Source organism: Ooceraea biroi, chromosome 7 (assembly GCF_003672135.1).
Source record: "Ooceraea biroi isolate clonal line C1 chromosome 7, Obir_v5.4, whole genome shotgun sequence".
Lineage (NCBI taxonomy): Eukaryota > Metazoa > Arthropoda > Insecta > Hymenoptera > Formicidae > Ooceraea > Ooceraea biroi.
This window is the reverse complement of record NC_039512.1, coordinates 6,119,147-6,139,245: the sequence shown is the minus strand read 5'-3', so window position 1 is coordinate 6,139,245 and position 20,099 is coordinate 6,119,147. Positions and strand designations below refer to the sequence as shown.

The following is a 20,099-nucleotide window of genomic DNA, read 5'->3' as shown; positions in this document are numbered from 1 at the left end:
ACACAGATTTATTTTGTATTTCTCGTATCAAGGTTTTCGTATCCATTCGTAATGTTAGTGGATATGTTGATACTTGATAATCCCGAGAAAGAAAAAATTAAACTTGATATTGGATAAATTATTCTGCAGTTTTGGGAAAATTAATATTTTAACTGAATTCCAAACACAATACATCTTAATCCTTAAGGATCTTGTACTCATATTACCCCAAATACATTGTATATGAAAATATTCTTATATGTTTCAGCTGCGAGAAATAAAAAAATTCGTAATTTAAGAGATTAATTCGCAGTAGATCTGTGCAAACAAGAGGGGCAACTGTCAGCTTCAGTGGCCGCTTTTAATTTAATTCAGCGACACGTGAGTGCGTTCATCGGCGCCTATAAATGGGCACTCGCGATATAGATCACTTCCGGGCGCCTCTAGTTCGCTTAGAGTTCTTTTTCTGACTCCTTGCGACCTCTTCGCGAGTAATGCAACAACGCGTCATCGTCAGCACGCGTGATCATGATTGCACACTATGTCAATGACTCACGATGATGTCTCTTGCAGCAATTTCAAAATAGTTTCAAGAAGCCAATTATTCACTCGCCATCGAAGTACGTAGAATTCACTTTTGAATCGATTCTACTTTAGAACTAGAAAAAACCAATGACGCAAACTGTTAATCAAAGTTGCATGTAATTAATTTACATTTATTCAGTAAGTATCTTCTAGATATCTTTAGTAAAGAACAATTGAGATGATATTTATCAAAGGATACGAATAGTATTTCAGCGAAACATTGCAGAAAAACATTGTATGCCATACGCTAAATGTCGCAAAATTCGAAGAAGCAATTTCATGCATATCATTATCATAAACCGCAGAATATTATAACAGAAACGTTCGGTAACATGCATGTGATCGCCTCTGTATTGAAAACCCGTGAATCCCCGGTATATATCGCGTAATGATGTTGCATGTTAGTCTGTCTGTGTCACCTCGCTATATAAGTGCCATTGCTAATAGAGAATAATATAGATATTAATATCTATTATATATAATATATAGATATTAATTGTAAGAAATAAATAATTTATATATGCAATATATTATTATATAATATAATTTAGTAAAGATCTGAAAGGTTTTAAATCTGGCACTTATACAATTTTCCATGATTATTTCTCAGAAGAAAAGTATAAAATTGATAAATAAATCAAATTTATTGTCATAAAAGTATCACGTAAAGACGATCGAGAACTTACACATTTACGTGGGGAAAGTAAATAAGTTTCCTTTGTGATCCAGTTCAATAATCAACGTCTAATAGCACATTATATCCGACGATTAAGGTTCTTTAGCTGTCGCTACGCTAATGAAAGTGACTCGGTACAAGGATCAACCGAAGGCTCGTCAATTTGTCGCAGCAGGCGGCGAAGTGTAAATGATTGCGTACTAGTGTATCACTAAAAGACGCACGTGCCTACCATAGAATTTACACTTTCCCGTATGCTAGATAATTTAGAATCCTAAAATGAATCACCAACTGTATTTATGTGTTGTTTCTTATTTTCAGGCGAGACGTCTTTCTTACAAATGTTTGTCGTACAATATTGTGAAACACAAAAAGACATTAGTCAGTAGTAAATACTTATAAGCGATAAAAAAAACATGTAGAACGATCTCTTTATTACTTTAAAAAATCTTCTCAACAACAAATTTGATTAATTAAAATCTCATTATATCATGCATTTATTATTTTGTGTTTATCAGCTTCCTCAGAAAGTTGTTTTCTAAATTAGGAGAACGATATCTTATCGCATTCTTTCTCTCTCTCTCTCTTAAAATCTTTAGCGATCGTTTTATGTAACGAGCTTGGCGGAAACATTTGTCCAGTAGAAAAATACGCATCGGCCAATACCGAAGCAGCCGTTATTCGTGCATCAGCCTAATAATTCTATTTGTTCCAGTCGACGACGCGACAAGCAACTGACTCACGCACTAGCGAGTCGCGCGCAACCCAGATCCGATTTTATCTCCGTGGTGTAACACGCTGCGCATCCGTGTCATTACGTATAGCTCGAGAAAAACAACATGTCGCCATTTACATGTTGTACATTATGCGGTTCGCAGGAAATTACTATTTTCTCGTTCTCTCATAAGTATATCTCGTTGCTATGTCAAGGAGAAAGCACGCGAAAATTACTCGGCGAATCGAAACGCAGCGATCGCGATTTTATCGGAGCCCGCAGGGTCACGCGCACGCGGGATCAGCTTTCGATGTGTCAAGTCTGAATGACACTTTACGATACCTTCACCTTTCCCTTGGCAGTACAAAAAATGTCTTTTTGCAAAAAATTGAAATAAGTTTCATTTAACAAATTAATAATAAAGATGTATCGTACAAAAATATCTACACCTGTAAGATCTCATTGCCTTTTTCGTTTATTTCTATGATGCCTTAAGTGCGTCTTGATAAAGCTCGAGGCACGCGAGGAAAGTCAGAGGCGCATTATAAACGTACGTCTCATGATGTCAACGGGGTCATCATTTGCGTGCGAATCGCATGTACATGCATTCATTGCGCATACCTGGACTCTTTCCTCCCTCATAATTAATGCTACCTCTCAGGGAATGAAAGGTGGCATCGATTAAGGTAACGTGGCTCGAAAACTTTTGTGATGACTTTACATATTCGAGATTGAGAAATTGCGTCGCATTTGTGCTGAGAGAGAGAGAGAAATAAAGAGAGTAACAGATAGAAATAAAGCAACGTAAAGTGAAGCAATCGGACCACGCTGAGATATACGAGATAAATGGAAAGCCTTAACTGACGCAATTGGAAGTGTAAACTGCGCAAAATCAACATTGGTAACGCCATAATACGTAAGCGATGCAGCCTACCAAAAGAACGCAAATCGAGCTGACGTAAATTGAGACGCCACTTGTATGAGCTAAACGTCACTCGTGGAATACTCGTATCAGTCACCAGAATTAGTATAATTTCTATTCGTTCGCGTTTTAAATTGCATACTTTATTCGCGCGAACCCTCTACCGACAAGGTGTGTGTCGACCTCGATAAATTAGCTTACGAGTTAATAAGTATATTATCTAAACTTGCGCGTGCGGCGTCATCAAACGACCTCGAAAAAAATTAATCAATTAATTCCAACAAAGGTGTTGAATTATGAAGTCTTTTCCTCAACCAATCACGTCCGTTCGACATTAGTTTCGATCGATTAGAATCGTGACAATGGTTGTCACGGATAGAAGCTAACGATTGGAACGAGCAAACGCAGATCTCACAATCAGTGTATAGTGCCGGTGATAAAAACGAAGAAAAAGCTATTTTCGATAAATAGCGTGTCCACATCTCTTACTGTGTGCATAAATTATCTTGCTTGTTTTCACGTCATCTGCACACTATAATATAGTTGTACATGTGCAATCGCGCACGACTGTGAAATCGAGTTTCATGTTTCATCAATTGAACGTCTCACTGGTGTGAATTCCATGAAAAAGGAAAGAACATCTATTAGAATTGCAAAATTATTTAAAATTTGGCGAAACCGTAGCCTTTTAATAATTTAAATTTTAAAAAATTATTAAATAAAAACCGAAAAAGCAAGAGTCTCAAAAAGAAAAAACTATATACATGAGCTTGTCATAAAAAAATCTTATAAAAAAATGTTTCTCGAATATATATTCTACGAGGGGTTGGTCACTGAGGTAATCTTTGTACAAGGGCTAGGTAATTTTTAGGGTAGTCTCAGATAATCTGAGGTAATCTAAGGTAATCGTGATACCATGCGCGATATATATTCAGTATATCTAACCGCCGAGAGACAACCAAATATCGGAAACGCAACCTTTCATATGTTTTCGGGTCTATATGTCCGCCGAGCTGCCTGCTCTGTGCTAGTTTATTATTTTTTTCTGGTTTTATTATCGAAATCGATCAAAATGGAAAATTCTGAACAATCATCGAGGGAACTACCGGCTGAAATCAATACGGAAAATACGGCATTGATGAATTTTGACAGTAAATTGAAACTTTTGCCAAGTTATGTGATCGAACTGTTGTAGTATTAGGTAATCTTAAGGAATCTGAGGTAATTTAAAGGTAATCCGTATCAAGGGTAATTTTTGTACACTATAACCGCTAGTGACCAACCCCTCGATATTCTATTATGTCAGCATGTAAAACTACATATTTTACATCTATTACGTGTACGTACTGTAATAAAGTCGCAATATCTTTTTTGCAAAAACAATCTTTCGATTAACCCCAGAGACAGGCGCTGTGGATAATACCTCGTTTTCCTCGAGCGATTTCTCGTTCCTAATTACCGCGCTTTTATAACGCTTTTATAACCTGCCACTGCGCGGTGGACAATAAATGTGATGGACGATAATAAATGGTGTATATAATTCACGTTAATGTACAAAGATCATAAAAACGCATTAAAAAAAAATCTGATTGCATTAATTAGAAATCTGGTAGGTTCAACCAGTCTGTCTGTTGGAAAATATACGAATCGGAATTCCTTTAGGAATTTCCAGATTATAGTACAGTCTATCAAACGTTCTAGTTATAAAATATCCAGTTCGTGATAACTAGAAATTTTTAACCAAATTGCATATCATATACGTCTTGTTGGTACAATCAAATCATTTTTCTCAGTGCGCTTATTCGCCGACGAAGATATTTCATCACGAACGCGCGATGAAACGATGCATAGATGCAGAATTTGCATTCTTTTCTTCCAAACGACTTTTGCAACGGTCGCATCAAGCACTAAAAACCGAGTATATGGACTCGAGATAACCTTGGATGTGAAAATTAAAATATCTCGTCGGACGTATGCGCAAGTTTCGCCGGTATGATAATCGTGCGCGTCACCGGTTGTTTGTTCAAGTTGAATTTATCGGACGACAATACCAGCACAAGTTGATTCAGTCCATCTACGACAAGCATTTTCAATGCACTTCGCATTTATTATATGTCACTATACACAGCCCGTTACGTCTGTGCGATAATAAATACGAATCGAGCAATAAGCGATAACAAACGATATCGATCGTTAGTTGATTCACACTTATTGCTGGATTCGATAATTAAATAATCTTTAAGATGATTAAGAATGATCGAAAATGTCTGAAAAATATTTCTCTGAATTTCTTCTTCTCACTTCAATCGTTTTTGTTTGAATGATTATACACGGCAATTTCTCAAAATAAAAAAAATTGATGTAGTGACATTGTGTTTGCGATCGGGGAAATTCCATCATAACAGCAGAAGATGGTGCGCATATAATAGATAACAACATTAACATTATCGGATAGTAGTTGAGTAAACTGATCGACTCTCGAGAGCAATTTGAGATAGAAGAGTGCAGCTGAAGTCAATGGTACGAGAGCTATCCGCCGCGTATTGTCGACTAGACTAGACGACTCATTGTCGCGTTCATAAATTCTCGTTAGTCTTCGCTAACATCATGCAATAACTCAAAGACGCTATTGCGCGGTCGAGCGCTTCTAACGGAAACGTCATGTCTATCGCGCGCGTCGCATACTCTTTGCGTGAAAAGTTCACTGACTTCCGCCGCGCGAGTTCCCGCGCATACAACTTCAATTAAACTTTCTATGACAATCTGAATACTCATTAATAATTTTTCCAATTTATTTCATAAAAAATAATTTTTCGATATTTTGATTCGAATGTCAGTTGTCATAAATTCAATATTACAATTGATATCGACAATTACGGTATTTTTTAATAACATTTTTATAAAAATTTATCCCGACTATTTTGCATCTTTGTGATATTCAGAATTTTTGTGACGTGCTTGAAGATTCCATGACAATGAATTATTCCGCGAAAAGCAATATTTAATATTTCTAAGATTTTTGTATTGAAGTACGCGATCATCATTATTTCTATATGAGTTAGGCGAATCACGCATTTATATATGTGACGACAGAGACAGTGCCCTAACAATCCCGCAAACTGCGCCAAATGCTTTACCCACATTTCTTGGCACGTCGTCTCAGTTAGGATTGGCGATACAAGAGTCGCGCCGATATAAATATAGCACAAACCCAATCTTCTGTTTCATTGTCCACTTGACAATATTAAATAATGGCTATTTTTAAATAAAGCCTAATCTTTTCGGAAGATTTATTTATAAACAATTTTGTGCTTTTTACAAAAACGTACAAAAATTAAAAATAGACTGCAAACTCAGTCATCATATCGAAACAGGAAATAATAAATTTTATTCAATTTAATATTAATTGAATAAAATAGATGATTTTCAAACTGAACTAATCGATAAAGCCTTACATCGATAATATCGTGGTTTTTAAAGCGTTCGGTAATTTAGCTTTGATAAATCTCAATTACCATGCGCTGTATAAGAACAGCTGAAAATTTTGCTTAATGAACGCTCCGTAAAATGAAACAAACTTTAACCAAACGAGATAGTGGACGATAACCTGATTTTTCGTACGTTGTCTTGTGACATCAGCGTTTGGAGCGAAACCAGGCGTAATAGGAATTTCTCGGGTCTCAACGCATGTCGCGACAGATTTCGTGGTTTTCGCGAAGTGAATACAAATGAGACGATGTACATATAATATATATATATATACGTACTCCTCATTGGACGGGATGAATCTCGACACGCGGCCGTGCACCTCTCTCCGAGAGCAACTGCGGCTGCGTAGATCGATGGCGATTTTTCACGCGCGAGAATTAAAATCGCGTCTCACTTTGCGCGACGAGCCGCCAATCACGCATCTGGCCGCTCTTATCCCAGACTCCGTCGTCGTATTCGTTATCGCGGATGCGAGCGTGAAAAAAGATTGTGGCGCGATGGCGGCGGCATCAAAGATCCGCGGGCAAGGTCGCGTTTTTGCATCGATCCTCAGATTGCGCGGCACTCTGCTCGCTGCTCGCGGACTCGCGGTATTCCACTAAAACTTCAGCGCATGCGAGCATGTGAGTCCGTTTCCTGTCCGCTCTATCCAATCCGCGGCATATACGAACTCGACACGCTCGCGATTTCCGTATCCACTGAACAAACGTACAGATCATACACTTGTACTCGTGCGCACGAGCCACCACTGCGATCCTGGTGAATTTCTCGCGCGGGATATTAAACTGTCCGCCCTTTCTGATCTATTTTAGTTTATTATTCTTTTTTTTAATATTTTCATTTTAATATATTGATCCTCTTCATCTCCGAAGTGTATTTTTGCATCACTCGCGGAAGGGAAGGCGATTTTATTTAAGTGCACGAGGCTTATTATTCAGAAAAGTTTCGTTTCAGGAAAAATAAAGCGCGACAGGCGGCGCGCAAGAGTAACATCACTCGACATCCACTCCGCGCGGCAGTCGGCGCAATACTGACAATATTGCGTATCAAAGAGAGGCGCCGCGGTGCACTCGATGAGACGCGGTCGCGCAATCGCGTGATCGCCTACGCGCCCGCTGCTGCACCGCGATCTTTTACCGCTCCTCTTACCTCTCCGCGGCGCCGCTGCCAGAATTAGATAAAAGAGCGGAACTTTGGGCTGTCTGAAAGAATCGTAGCCCGTACGCACGCTCCGATGCTTAACGCGCAAAATTTCACCGTACATGATACACAAACGATCGATATCGATGAAGTTTACGTGCTTCCTCAAGTGTAACAGTCGATCTCCGTGCGCACGCATGCCATGTGCGTAGCTGTACGGCAGATGTTATGGTTTCACATAAGTGTACACGTGTACACAACGCAGAATGCCCCGGATATAGCGGATCATTCTCCCTGATATTTTGCTTTAACGAAAATTTCAAGCCGATCTTTCAGAACATTATTTTTCCATCATTCATCAAATCTTTCATCTTTTTAAACGTTAAAGATGGCTTGGAAAGTTTGGGACACCTTGTATAGATAGCTATAGTCATCTAGTTGCACTATGTAGAAACGTTTGTTATCGAAGTAGCTCGTGGCTTAAGTAATATAAATTTTAATCTACAGGCCACTCATATTAGCAAGGAAAATTGCTCCGTTCAGTTTACCTATCATCGTATTATATAATGCAGCATTAATATAATCTATCTATATTTTGCTGCTACAGATAATGCCCACGACTCTATTTCGCTTGTTGACATTGTTATTTTTGCATGAATTGTTTTTTTTCTCTTTAGATTTAGCATACACGATACCGATTTTCGAGCATAATTTCATTGCACTCTCCGTTCGCTCTCCGTTGCCAATATATCTGAATCACGATTTCGATATCCAATGCGACGTTGATGACCTCGCGGTACGATCCGGATGATTTATTTGATCGATATCCACGATATCGGTACTCATCTTGTTATTTTACGAAGTATTTGCGCCGCTCGCGCGCAGTAAACACATGTTATCCGTCTGCCATGCGTGTTTGTGTACGTGATCCGATCTGCGCGTCGCGGCATTAAAGTAGGATTGAAATCATTAACACATTTAGCCTTTTAGTCTAAATTAACCTTTGCGACTATGTATGGATATTATCGCGCAGTAGAACGTTAACCTTGACGACAATAGATCACGGTCCGGCTACACCCAAGAGAGGAAAAGAGAGAGAGAGATAATTGAATGCCTTCGCGCACTGAATGAAAACACTCTCGAGGCCGGCGGCGCTACAGGCGAATCGCTATAAAATACTACAAACCGCTGTAAAGCTAATACTTGCCCATTATTGCTGCGCATATATAATATAGACGAACCATGAATTATTCCTTGTACCATGTGCGATTGACCTCTCCATGAGCTCAATTTATTATGCAACTTTAGTTAGCGAATCATTGATATTGAAAAAAACGAGTGTATTCCATTTTATATTTAAATAGTATTGGGTTGTAGTATATATTTGATTTTTTATATTTTTAACAATAGGGGTTATAACATATTTCATTATTAAAAATAGTAAAACAACGGGATAAATATGTATTACAATTCAATTTACAATAACGAATTAAACCTTCACGAGAAAATTATAAGTTCTTATTGCTCCTTCATGTAAAAGATATATTTAAGACACACAGAAATATCACGAGAACGAGGAGAACCTTGCGATTTGACAGTATTAAAAATGGTAAAAGAGATCGAAAGTCATTTTCATAGGTCACTCGGCAGCGATAAGAATAAGGATTCTGCATAGCTGCTATTTCAGAGTAACTTGCTGTCTATATACACTATAGATACTCTTTAACAATTTCATCAATCACGGGAATACGTCGATCAATTTTAATTTAGATAATAACATTGTCCCTGCGTTTATCGGCATTACATTCATCACGCTTATGCCTTTCATGACAAACCGTATTGGTGTTCCTCAATATACACAGTGCAACGTAATGTGCGCGTTTGTAGTTACGAACAAAATGTGTGAAAGTTTCACGCGCACATTGTCGCAGCTTATGGCGCATTGAGATATAATTTCAGACCACGAAGATTATACTTATCGCTGAATTTCCGTGCTGATATCGCCAACAATGCGGTGTCAAAGAAAGAAAAGTCATTGTCATTTTATTTGTATATGTAGATGTTATTACTCTGCTGCCAGTCATTACAAGACGTCACCCTATATATTTCTATATATTAGAAATGAATTTCAAATTATATTGATATATCGACATTTGTACTATATCGTTTTAATTTTATTGTAAAAACATTTAACGGTTCGTTTACATAATATATTTAATGAGCAAAGAGATATTTTTTTAAATGTATTTATTTATACATCTCACACAGTGCACTTAACTATATCCAACGAGATACATTAAAGACTTATTTGCAAAATAAGTTATATATGATATAGATGTCTTTAAGGTTCTTTTTGTATAATATACAAAATATCAGATGATAATGTTTCGTAACGAAAAGTAGAATATTTTGAATTTTGAAAGCATTTTCTTTCCCTTGTTGAATTATGCACACTTAATTATAAAGCTTGCGTAATATTACTTTTTGCCTCGCAAGAAAGTGACGTAAACATAAATTGAATTAAGATTAACAAATATGTAGTGATGCTACCCACTATCTGCAAACAAAATCGCAAAATAGATGTATATTTAGAATCACAAAGTAACGTATATTTCACAAATATGCAAGAGTATAAGCGACATTTAAGCAAATATAATTTGAGCGAATATAATTTGAATTGTGATCGATTACTCACTGCAGTGAGAAGAGTCGCATCCACAGTAAGGCCCTTTGCAGAGAATGTATTTTCGCGATGCAGTATTTGCAAGGAAAACAACTGCAGCTACAACATTCAAATACAGAACGCAAAATAATCAGACACAGACTCGGAAATAGAATAATAGGATTGCAAGAGCAGCAGATTTAGAAATCACAGAGATAATTGGAACACTTTTATAAAAATGTACAAGTTAAATACATTTTACTACCTCGTCTTTAATCTGTTTATCGCTGGTGCTGATAAGAACATCGTGAATAGTGGTGCCGATCTTCAGTGCCTGATCCTTGCCGGTCTCGCAAGCCCACACCATCAATGCTATTTTTGCAGCATAGTATATTATAGACGTACCAAAATCCGTGTACCAAATCTGTTTATTTAAATTGCCGGTTAATTTGTTGCCAAAGCACTGCATTATGAAGAAATACAGGCTGAACGTGATTTCGGCGAAGGTCAAGACTATGGTGGCGAGAAGCTGCAGACTGAAAAGTATATTCAACAATTGCACGGTGTCGCTGATCATTAGATGCCGCTTCTTCAGAGCCTTGAGCTCCATCAGGAGAAACGGATTTCTTTGCTCATGATAAATGCGTCTGAGGAGATGTGGCTCATCGTTCATTACGAGTTCCCGCATACTCGCCAGATTATCATTGATCCTCTTGAAACAGGCCTTCAGCACGCAAACGCAATTCATGTATAACATATCCATCTGAAATATCAGCAGGGTGACGTACATTGTGTAAAATTTGGCGAAAGTGTCAGGAAGGGAGGCGGCGAAACAGTTTGGTATTTGTCCGAATAAGAAGAGAAAGCCGATAATATCCTTGGCATGGATTAGCCTGGATAGCTTCTGAAATGATTCCGCCGGCAGCCTCGAAGAGACGTCCAGTACACTTTGAAGTAATCGCATTCGCTGTTTGGTCAGGATGTACGTGACAATCACTATAAAACTGCCGAGCAGAAAGTAGCAGTTACCCTGAAGAGTCTCAGGCACACTGTTGGACGCGATGATTTTCCCAATGTTGCTCTGATAAAATATCACCAGTCCATAACTGCAGAAGAGGGAGCCAGCGGTGATCGATAGGATGAAACGTATCCTAGAACTTTCAAAAGTCGAAGCGTTGATTCTGTATGGAAACACACCGAGAATGATACAGAAGATGAAGCAAGGATACATCAAGGATTGAAAATCCGTAGCGTGGAATAACCGCCATCTCTTTCGCACTTTACTCTTGGCTCGCCCTTGGAACTTCGACAGTGGACGGAACATGATTAGCGAGGCGATATGAGAGAAGAACGATCTAAATCATAGATTACAATCTAAAAATTACTGATCACTTCATCAATGCACATTAGCAATAATAGTTGAGAACATGATTGTTTCTTTTCTAAGTCTGTAATGTTCAAGTTTCTTCTATTTGACCAATCTGATAAATATGTGACCCCACATGGATTCTACGTAATCTATCTAGTCCCGACGAGTTCGGGTTTAAAACTGCGAGCAACTTCTTGTGCCAAATAGTAAGACAGGACGTAGGGATCATTTGTTAGCCATGAAGTAACCATGGCGTTCTTCGATCGGCACTTATCACCCCTGGGATGCAAGGAGTAATAAAGTAATGATGTGTAATTGCTGTGACATATGACCCATCTCTTGCGTATCTAGATCGTGCACAAAGCGCGATATGCTATATATATATACATAATAATTTATAATTAATCATGATTATTCATGCAAATTAAACACAAATGATAGATGTCGGTAGGAATACTTAAATATCGATATATATATATATATATTTGTGTTTAATTTGCGTAAATGATCATGATTTATATATTATTCTTGACAATTAAAATACAGTACATAAAATTTAGTTTGGAAATAATATTGCATGGTTTAAGGAAATTTTGAAAAGCACTATGTATATTCTGAGAAACACTGATATAGTTTACCATGAAAGGCGTAAGCGTAACGAATGTAATGTTGATTGTAACTTAGTTATAATCCAAGGACAATGCTATTATCTAAATTAGAATTAATTGACGTATTCCCTTGATGAAATCGTTAACAAGTACCTGTAATATATCAAGTTACTCTGAAATGGTCGCTCTTATATGTTGCAACAACAAAGGAGTGGAGTTTTGAATAGTGTGAGCATTATCATTATGATAATGCATCGATCGTATTATGACTCAACAAAACTTCATCAAATTATAGTTAATAATTGAATGTACAGCACAAAATACAACTGTTTGAATTATTCTCGAAAATTAAACATCAAATCCATTCTAATAATTTAAATTTCTATTAGTAGCGAGATATTATTTGCGAAAATATATAAAACGAAATAAAAATTAATTAATTAAAGGACATTACTAAAACGATTTAATTGAAAATATCTATAATCTCAGGTTCCAAATAATTATACATGTAAGAACATTCAAAGTTCTGCTCTTTTTAGTTAAAGATGTTTTTGATCAATTAAGAATTGACTTCGTTAATGAAACATCTAAATTGATCAAAGAGATAAATGAAGGGAAAATTATTTCTCTTACAATTAGATTAAGTAAATATAGGACAACTTCTACGTTATTACACACTCAGGCAATTTCTACGTTCTTTTTACTTTCTGATGACTTTTTATGATAATATGGTAAAATTTCATATTACATCTATTTTTTTGTATTTTATATTTTTTGTATTATTTTATTTAAATTCTGTAGATATACCAAAATATTTGGTACATTCTACAGCTAAGCGATGCGAAATTTAAGTTGCACAAATTAAACTAATCTAAAATAAACTAAATAAAAATGTAGAATAGTATATAATATCTCTAATAAATTAGAGTGAAATAAATATATTTTCTTTTACTCTAACTTATTGCACTAGTTCAGAAGTGCAGCGAAAAAGAACAAACCTATTGTTGTCGCTGTTTTTATACGTGCAACATCACAATACAAATAGCAACAGGTATCAACACGATACATACGTCACATGCGCACTATCACATGCGCAATAGACACGCCGGATACTGAATCGAGAACTATCTATTAGGTTAGGATGTTGGCCACCCTGCCGATTGTCAGTTCATAACCGGACTTGAGTGAATTGGCGCTAAGGGATTATTTGATCTTTTGTTTCGACACGAGGGGAGAGGAGACTGATTAGGTGTACGATGCATTTGGGATTATTTGGAATTATTACGGATTTTTCTGAAACAAATCCATAATAAATAATTGCATTGTATGTACTGCATCCTGTTCATTGCACACGACATTATAATAACTTAACCTAACAAGATGAATGACGATACTGAAAAGGGAATTATCACTTGTATATATTTAGAAAACTTTATGTAAGTAATGAGTATGAATCATTTTAAATAATATTAATTAATTAATAAAATTAATAAGTTATAATATTTTAAATAATATTAAACTTATATCTCTGAGAAATTGTAGATTACATTACATTACGTCATTCCGTACATTTTTCATGTAACTCATAATATGATGTATGTTTATAACAGAACCTATGATAAAGTCATAGTAAAACCTACGAGATACCTCAATGTCATTATTGGACCCAATGGTTCTGGCAAGTCCACTATCGTTGCTGCTATAGTCCTTGGTCTAGGTGGTAAGCCCAGTATCATTGGGCGGGCAATTCATATTGGTGAATATGTAAAATATGGGTGTGAAGAGGCAAAAATAGAAATTCATCTAAAGAATCATACAAAGCAAGATGTGGTTACCAGGATATTTAGTAAGCATGGAAAATCTATATGGACGATTAATAATAAACCAGTACATATAAAAGATGTGCAAGAATTTACTACCAGCCATAATATTCAGGTACTCTAATATCATTTTCTTATTACATAATTCATTGAAACACATCTCTTAATAGTAGCCATTGTTCTTTGTAGGTTGATAATCTTTGTCAGTTTTTGCCGCAAGATAAAGTACAAGATTTTTCAAAAATGAATGCCCAAGCATTGCTAGAAAATACAGAAAGATCTGTTGGAGATCCTAAGCTTCTTGAGTATCATCAATCGTTAAAAGAACATAGAGCCAGGTTTAAACAATTTGAAGTTGATATAGCAAATAAAAAGCGTTTACTGGATTCTAATACTCAAAAACATGACGGACTGCAACAAACTGTCAGTACAATAAAGGAAAGGAAGTTGATAAAAAAGAAAATTTTGACACTGAAACAAAAGAAGGCATGGATACTCTATGACCAAATGCGTAGAAAGTTAGTGGAGGTACATGAAAACCTAATTTTTTCTAATCACTAATTGCTGTTAAATAAATTTCTTATTGCTATTTTTATCATTAATTACTTTTGCATCCTAACAGTCTAAGAAAGTGAGAGATGCAGCAGCAAAGAAAATGCAATCGATAGATGCTACACTAAAACCAATGAAAACTAATATTGAAAAAATTAGATCCAATATGAAGACACTGAGAGATTCACTAAACAATCATGTAAGTATATCGAAAAATGAAACTATCATTCAATAAATATTGCTTGTTTCAGTGATACCTTAACGATATAATATGTTACTCACATACTTTCAGAATAACAAAGTCTATGCTAAAAATACAAAAGTGAAAAATATGATGAATAATATTCTCACCTGCGAGAACAGGATTAAAGAAAGTGAGAATACATGTTCACGCAGAATTCAGGTAGAACAGAATCGGGATCAAGATATTAATCTCGCACAACAGCAAAAATGCAAACTCGAGAACGATTTATTTTTAATGATTGACGATATTGGGTCAGGTTTGTAATTATAATAATTTGTGCCATTCCGTTGCCTATAACAATATATAAAAAAATAATATATCATACATTTTAGAGGAAAGTTTAATGAAACAGATACAGAACATAGCGAACAACATGGAAAAACACAGAAGTACAATTAATAAACTCGCTAACAAAAATATTACAATAAAGCACGAAGAAGAAAATATCAGTCGTGAATTAAGAGGTATGAGTTCATATAAAACTAGAAATCGTATTACTTTTAATTTGCTTCTATTATCGATTATTGCTTTTAGTCGCCGTTAGATTAATTAATTGAAATGATAATTTTAGCTCTACAGGCAGAACATAAATCTCTTAATTTCGAAACAAAGCGTCTAGAGCTCTTGAGACAACGCAGTTCAGACGCGTACAAGGGTGTGCTTTGGCTGAGGGAGAATCGTAACAAATTTTCGATGACAGTGCACGAACCCATGTTGCTCAATATTAACGTAAAGGAGGCTTCGTACGCAAAATATTTAGAGAGTATAATATCAGTACGGGATTTAATAGCATTTACGTGCGAAAACAAACAAGATATGAATCTCTTACTGAAGTACCTGAGAGACCAACAGAAATTGCAGGTCAATGTAGTTCATTCCGATCCTATGAAGAGAGTTTTCATGCAACCAGAGATACCGATAGAGAATATTACAAAATTCGGCTTTAAACATTACTTAGTGTCGCTCATCGAAGCGCCGTCCACCATAATGAAATATTTAGTTCCGATGTATCATCTGCACAATATCCCTGTCGGGACTAACGAAGTCGAAGATAAAACAGATCATGTGCCTCGTAGCTTAAGGTGTTACTTCAGTGGTGAGCAATCTTTCGAAATCAATATTCGTAAATACAATTTTGTAAGTACAAATCTTGTAACTTGAAATTCCTCTTCGTAGAGAATAATATCTATACTGTGAGCATGTCCAAATATACACGTGCAACATCAACCAGAATATCACGGGTGTCTGGAAATGCGATGCTATCAATCGTTTTAGATAAATCTAGACTACAGAGAATTCAGGAACGGTAAGCTATAATTAGGCAAATCTAGATATTTTAAAAACAAATAGAAACATTTTGTGAGAATACGTGCGAGTACATATGCACATGAATGTACGTATGTTTCAGATTACAAAGTTTGCAGGAGAAAAGGAATTGTGTTTTACTTCATATTAAAGAGACAGAAGATAAGATATGCGAGGAAACTAAAGAGTTAGATAAGTATCGGGCCGACAGAAATAAATATCAGCAAAATATTCAACAAATACAAGCACTGAAGGGTAGACTACGTATAGTTGCGGGTAAAATTAAGCAGATGGAGACAGATCGGACGAGCATCGATGATATAAAAGCAGCATGCATTAAAGAGATCAAGGTTCTTCCTTCATAATCATGAGCATATTATTTTTAAAACTTGTGTCCAGTTTATAAAATATATATTTAATACATTCTCCGCAGGTTATAATAAACGAACAACTGAAAATGTATGAAAATTATAACGTAATTCTGAAGGAGTGTTTCGATTGCATCATAAGAAACGAGGAGATTAAGTTTGCACTAACGTTATTACAACAAAGTTTAGTATCTAAGGAGAATGAAATTGAGGAGTTGAAAGATAAGTTTACAGAGGCGGAAAGAATATTTAAACAATTCGATGAAGACTTTCAGCCATTGAAAAAAGAGGCTCATAGGCTGTATAAGGAAGCCTTAAAAACTACAGAAAACATTAATCCGCAAGATGACGCATTTAAACCTTACAATAAAGCTTTTGAGAAGTTACCAACTACTATTGCGGAAATAAATAATGAGTTAAATATTGCTCAAGCAAAAGTTTTTTGCCTGGCAAAGAATATAGATGCCGAGAATGTAAGTACAATGCAGGAAATACAAGTTTTTGATTGCGAGTGAATTGCATATTTATCATTAATACGATAAAATATAATGATATATTTTCTTCTTATATTCATAGGTAATGCGCGAGTACGAGCAAGTGCGAAGTAATATTCAGAACTTGACTGAAGTGATTAAAACGAGGACTGCCGAAGTAGAGAATATTACAAAAGAGATTGAGAAACTAAAAGAAAAATGGTTACAACCATTGGAGCAACTCGTCGAAAAGATAAACGCAAATTTCAGTTCTTACTTTTCAGCCATGGATTGCGCCGGTGAAGTTACACTCGCGCATGGTGAAAATGCTGTAAGTGTATATCGATTGTGTATGTACGGGGACAGAAATTTAACGTTAATTTCATAACCAAATAATTTACAGCTCGATTTCGATGAGTATGGTCTAAAGATCAGAGTGAAATTCCGAGACGCGGATGAATTACAGGAATTGACGAGACACTTCCAGAGCGGCGGTGAAAGAACTGTAACCACTGCCATTTACATGATCGCGTTGCAGGAATTATCGCGCGTACCCTTCCGCTGCGTAGACGAAATTAATCAGGTTCGTTATTGCACATAATATTAAATAATATAATATAAGTAATGTGATGATTTATCTGCATGATTCATATCGTGGTTTATCCCGTAATATCACAAACCTAAATATTTCACGTCCTTTATTAGGGCATGGACGCGATGAATGAAAAACGAATTTTTAATTTACTCGTAAAAATGACAGGAAGACCAGGCAGTTCCCAATATTTTCTGCTCACACCGAAAGTAAGAACGAACGATTACAATTACATTGTGCGCAATAGCATCTATTAATTGTATTGTTTTAACAGCTCCTCTCCGAGTTAACGTATACCGAGACAGTGACGGTGCATTGCGTGTATAACGGGCCACTTGATGCCAGTGACGAGGACTTTGATTTTGATACAGAGGCATACTGTAACCGTATTAGTAATAAATAAGTCGAAGTGAAACGCTCGAAGATTACTTCGAAAGGAAAAGTTAAACAGAAGTTTATTAATATATAGCTTGCGGTATACGTACAGTGAATGTGTTCAAACCTATTTTATATATTTTCATTTATAAAACTTCGGAAATATTTTTATACAGTTCCGAAACATAGAAATGTGTAAGCTAGTTCTAATATGATAAACTATATTTTTTGTTACCGTTTTGGATTAAGCTAATGCTAAAGTGTTGATATCAGAATTAAGAAGAAATGCTAATGCTATTATTTTCACGTAGATTAGTTAATATATGCTTTATGGTAAATTGATATTTATACCATGTTAACATTATTTTTTGCTCAAAAACACAAACATTTTCAGATATTTTTGTTTATTTCCTTTTTCCCTTCTTCTTTTTCTGAGCATCTGGCCACGGAAAGCCTCGACACTTGAGCACGTCCATGATATTGTGGCACGTGTAATAAGCATTTTCCATCACCTCTTCATTGAAGATGTCCATAGTAAATCGTGCTTTTCCACCGCTTTTTTTCGACTTTTTTGATCCTTTGTTCTTATCGCCGTTGCTAGTATCGTCTTCATTATTTCCATTATTTCCATTCACGGTTTTCTTTTTGCTTTTACCACGCGTTGCCATTATTAAAGATTGTTCGACTAATATTCGACGATGTGCGAGCTAAATGTTGCGTTAGATACTGTTCATTAACAATAAAGATTTATATTGTTTTGTATATATATTTGCAGGGAGTTTTACATATATACTTACCGTTGTAAATTATGCATTAAATTCGTCCAATTAATTTCTTTTCCTTGTACACGTTTTATTCATGCGCTTGTCGCAAGAAGTCACACTTAAATCGAAATAAATAACTCGTTCCAGTTACCATGTCAACTTCTAACAATTACATCAATAGTAAGTGTAAGTTCATCGATCGCGAAACCAATCCGAACTCCGAATACACAGAGGTAATCGAAAAAGTACATGGCGCACAATATCTGCGAAACTTTCCATGAAAAATATATCAATACGTCAAAATTTTGTGATAAACAGAGTGTGCAGAGTGATAAAACTTTGACTTTTGCATAATTAGTTTTCAATTTTTCTTGAAAGTATCCCGAATTGTTACTGCACTGAGATTACGGATATTTTATGACTTGGTCAACATATTTTTGACCGTGACCGCTGTTTGATAAAAGTCGAGACGGATGGAAATTTATTTTTGAGTTTCTTATGCGTCACAAAAATATTTAGTGTCAATCTTTAATTAAATTCTTCTTTTATCTCTTTCAATTTTTTTTCGTCGTTTATGTTAATAACTTATCTATGTACGACGAAAAAAAATTGAAAGAGATAAAAGAAGAAGAATTTAATTAAAGATTGACACTAAATATGTTTGTGACGCGAGAAACGCAAAAATCAATTTCCGTCCATCTCGACTTTTATCAAGTAGCGGTCACGGTCAAAGATATTCAGCCATCGATTTTTGTGGCCGGCATTGACGCTTCCGATGTACGTCGTAAACCTTCAATCACCGACCTTGAAATCTACGAGTACACGTGCTGTCGGATGACCTTGACTTTAAATGATGCAGGCTGTTCGAGCAGCCGACGAGCCTACCTTACAAGTGGATCACGTAACGAAAATTAAGGTCAATGCACGCGTTATTTCATCCAATATATCTTTGCAATCCGAGTTGCACGCGTTTATTCCATGCCCAAATATTACGCATTGGTATGTACGTATGTATCAACAAAATACAAAGCTTGAGTTCTACAAATCACATATAAATTCTTTCAAACTAGATTACGTTTTAAACGCAACATTAATGCGATTTGATTTACCTGAATTCAAATGAAATCAAACTTCAGAATTAAGCCGACTGCTCGGCAAATAGAAAATTTACTCACGAAACCGTTCACGCTTCGAGACGAGCTTAAAGCTGGAAAACTTTAATCACTCTGCGCATGCGCGGCGGGATTAATCTCGTTCGCGAATCGTGAGACGAATGCCCGAGCATGGAAAGTACCGATAATATGAAAAACGTAATTAATCAAGGAAGCAGGTAACAAATGCGACAAGGAAACGTACAGAATCCAGCGGTGTGCCGAATCCGCCGTCGCTTCCGGCTCGCCACGACTCGTCGCGAGGGAAAGCTACGATCCCCGTCTAGTGGCGGCGCGTTTATGGTCTGCG

At 36.0% G+C, this 20,099-nt stretch overlaps 4 protein-coding genes across 12 annotated transcripts in view; 1 reads left to right on the top strand and 3 right to left on the bottom strand.

Annotated features, from left to right (window-relative positions):
- LOC105282079 (receptor-type guanylate cyclase gcy-4) overlaps window positions 1-7,483 on the bottom strand; it is a 29,216-nt gene extending 21,733 nt beyond the window's left edge. Inside the window, exon 1 of the mRNA XM_011343791.3 lies at window positions 6,645-7,483. The gene's annotated coding sequence lies outside the window, so the exon portion shown is untranslated. The remainder of the gene's footprint in view (window positions 1-6,644) is intronic.
- Window positions 7,484-9,736: 2,253 nt separating this feature from the next.
- On the bottom strand, window positions 9,737-13,559 carry LOC105282078. The gene is made up of 3 exons (XM_011343790.2): window positions 10,434-13,559; window positions 10,202-10,288; window positions 9,737-10,063 (listed from the first exon to the last, which is right to left on the bottom strand). The coding sequence occupies exons 1-3, from the start codon at window positions 11,490-11,492 to the stop codon at window positions 9,965-9,967; spliced, it is 1,245 nt and encodes a 414-aa protein (XP_011342092.1). The 5' UTR covers window positions 11,493-13,559; the 3' UTR covers window positions 9,737-9,964.
- On the top strand, window positions 13,526-18,269 carry LOC105282075 (structural maintenance of chromosomes protein 5). The gene is made up of 14 exons (XM_026971078.1): window positions 13,526-13,581; window positions 13,756-14,080; window positions 14,155-14,493; window positions 14,588-14,716; window positions 14,810-15,017; window positions 15,094-15,225; window positions 15,333-15,857; window positions 15,938-16,067; window positions 16,170-16,416; window positions 16,500-16,907; window positions 17,011-17,238; window positions 17,311-17,490; window positions 17,613-17,708; window positions 17,774-18,269. The coding sequence occupies exons 1-14, from the start codon at window positions 13,526-13,528 to the stop codon at window positions 17,900-17,902; spliced, it is 3,132 nt and encodes a 1,043-aa protein (XP_026826879.1). The 3' UTR covers window positions 17,903-18,269.
- LOC105282076 (small lysine-rich protein 1) lies at window positions 17,939-20,059 on the bottom strand. Of its 9 annotated transcripts, none has more exons than XM_026971080.1 (4): window positions 19,748-19,962; window positions 19,524-19,676; window positions 18,672-18,756; window positions 17,939-18,600 (listed from the first exon to the last, which is right to left on the bottom strand). In XM_026971080.1, the coding sequence occupies exon 4, from the start codon at window positions 18,540-18,542 to the stop codon at window positions 18,279-18,281; it is 264 nt and encodes an 87-aa protein (XP_026826881.1). In that variant the 5' UTR covers window positions 18,543-18,600; window positions 18,672-18,756; window positions 19,524-19,676; window positions 19,748-19,962; the 3' UTR covers window positions 17,939-18,278. The 9 variants fall into 9 exon arrangements, with proteins under 9 accessions (XP_026826881.1, XP_019888094.1, XP_019888096.1 ...); XM_020032535.2 differs by having other exon boundaries at window positions 17,939-18,581; window positions 18,672-18,909; window positions 19,748-19,960; XM_020032537.2 differs by having other exon boundaries at window positions 17,939-18,581; window positions 19,748-19,960.
- Window positions 20,060-20,099: the final 40 nt, after the last annotated feature.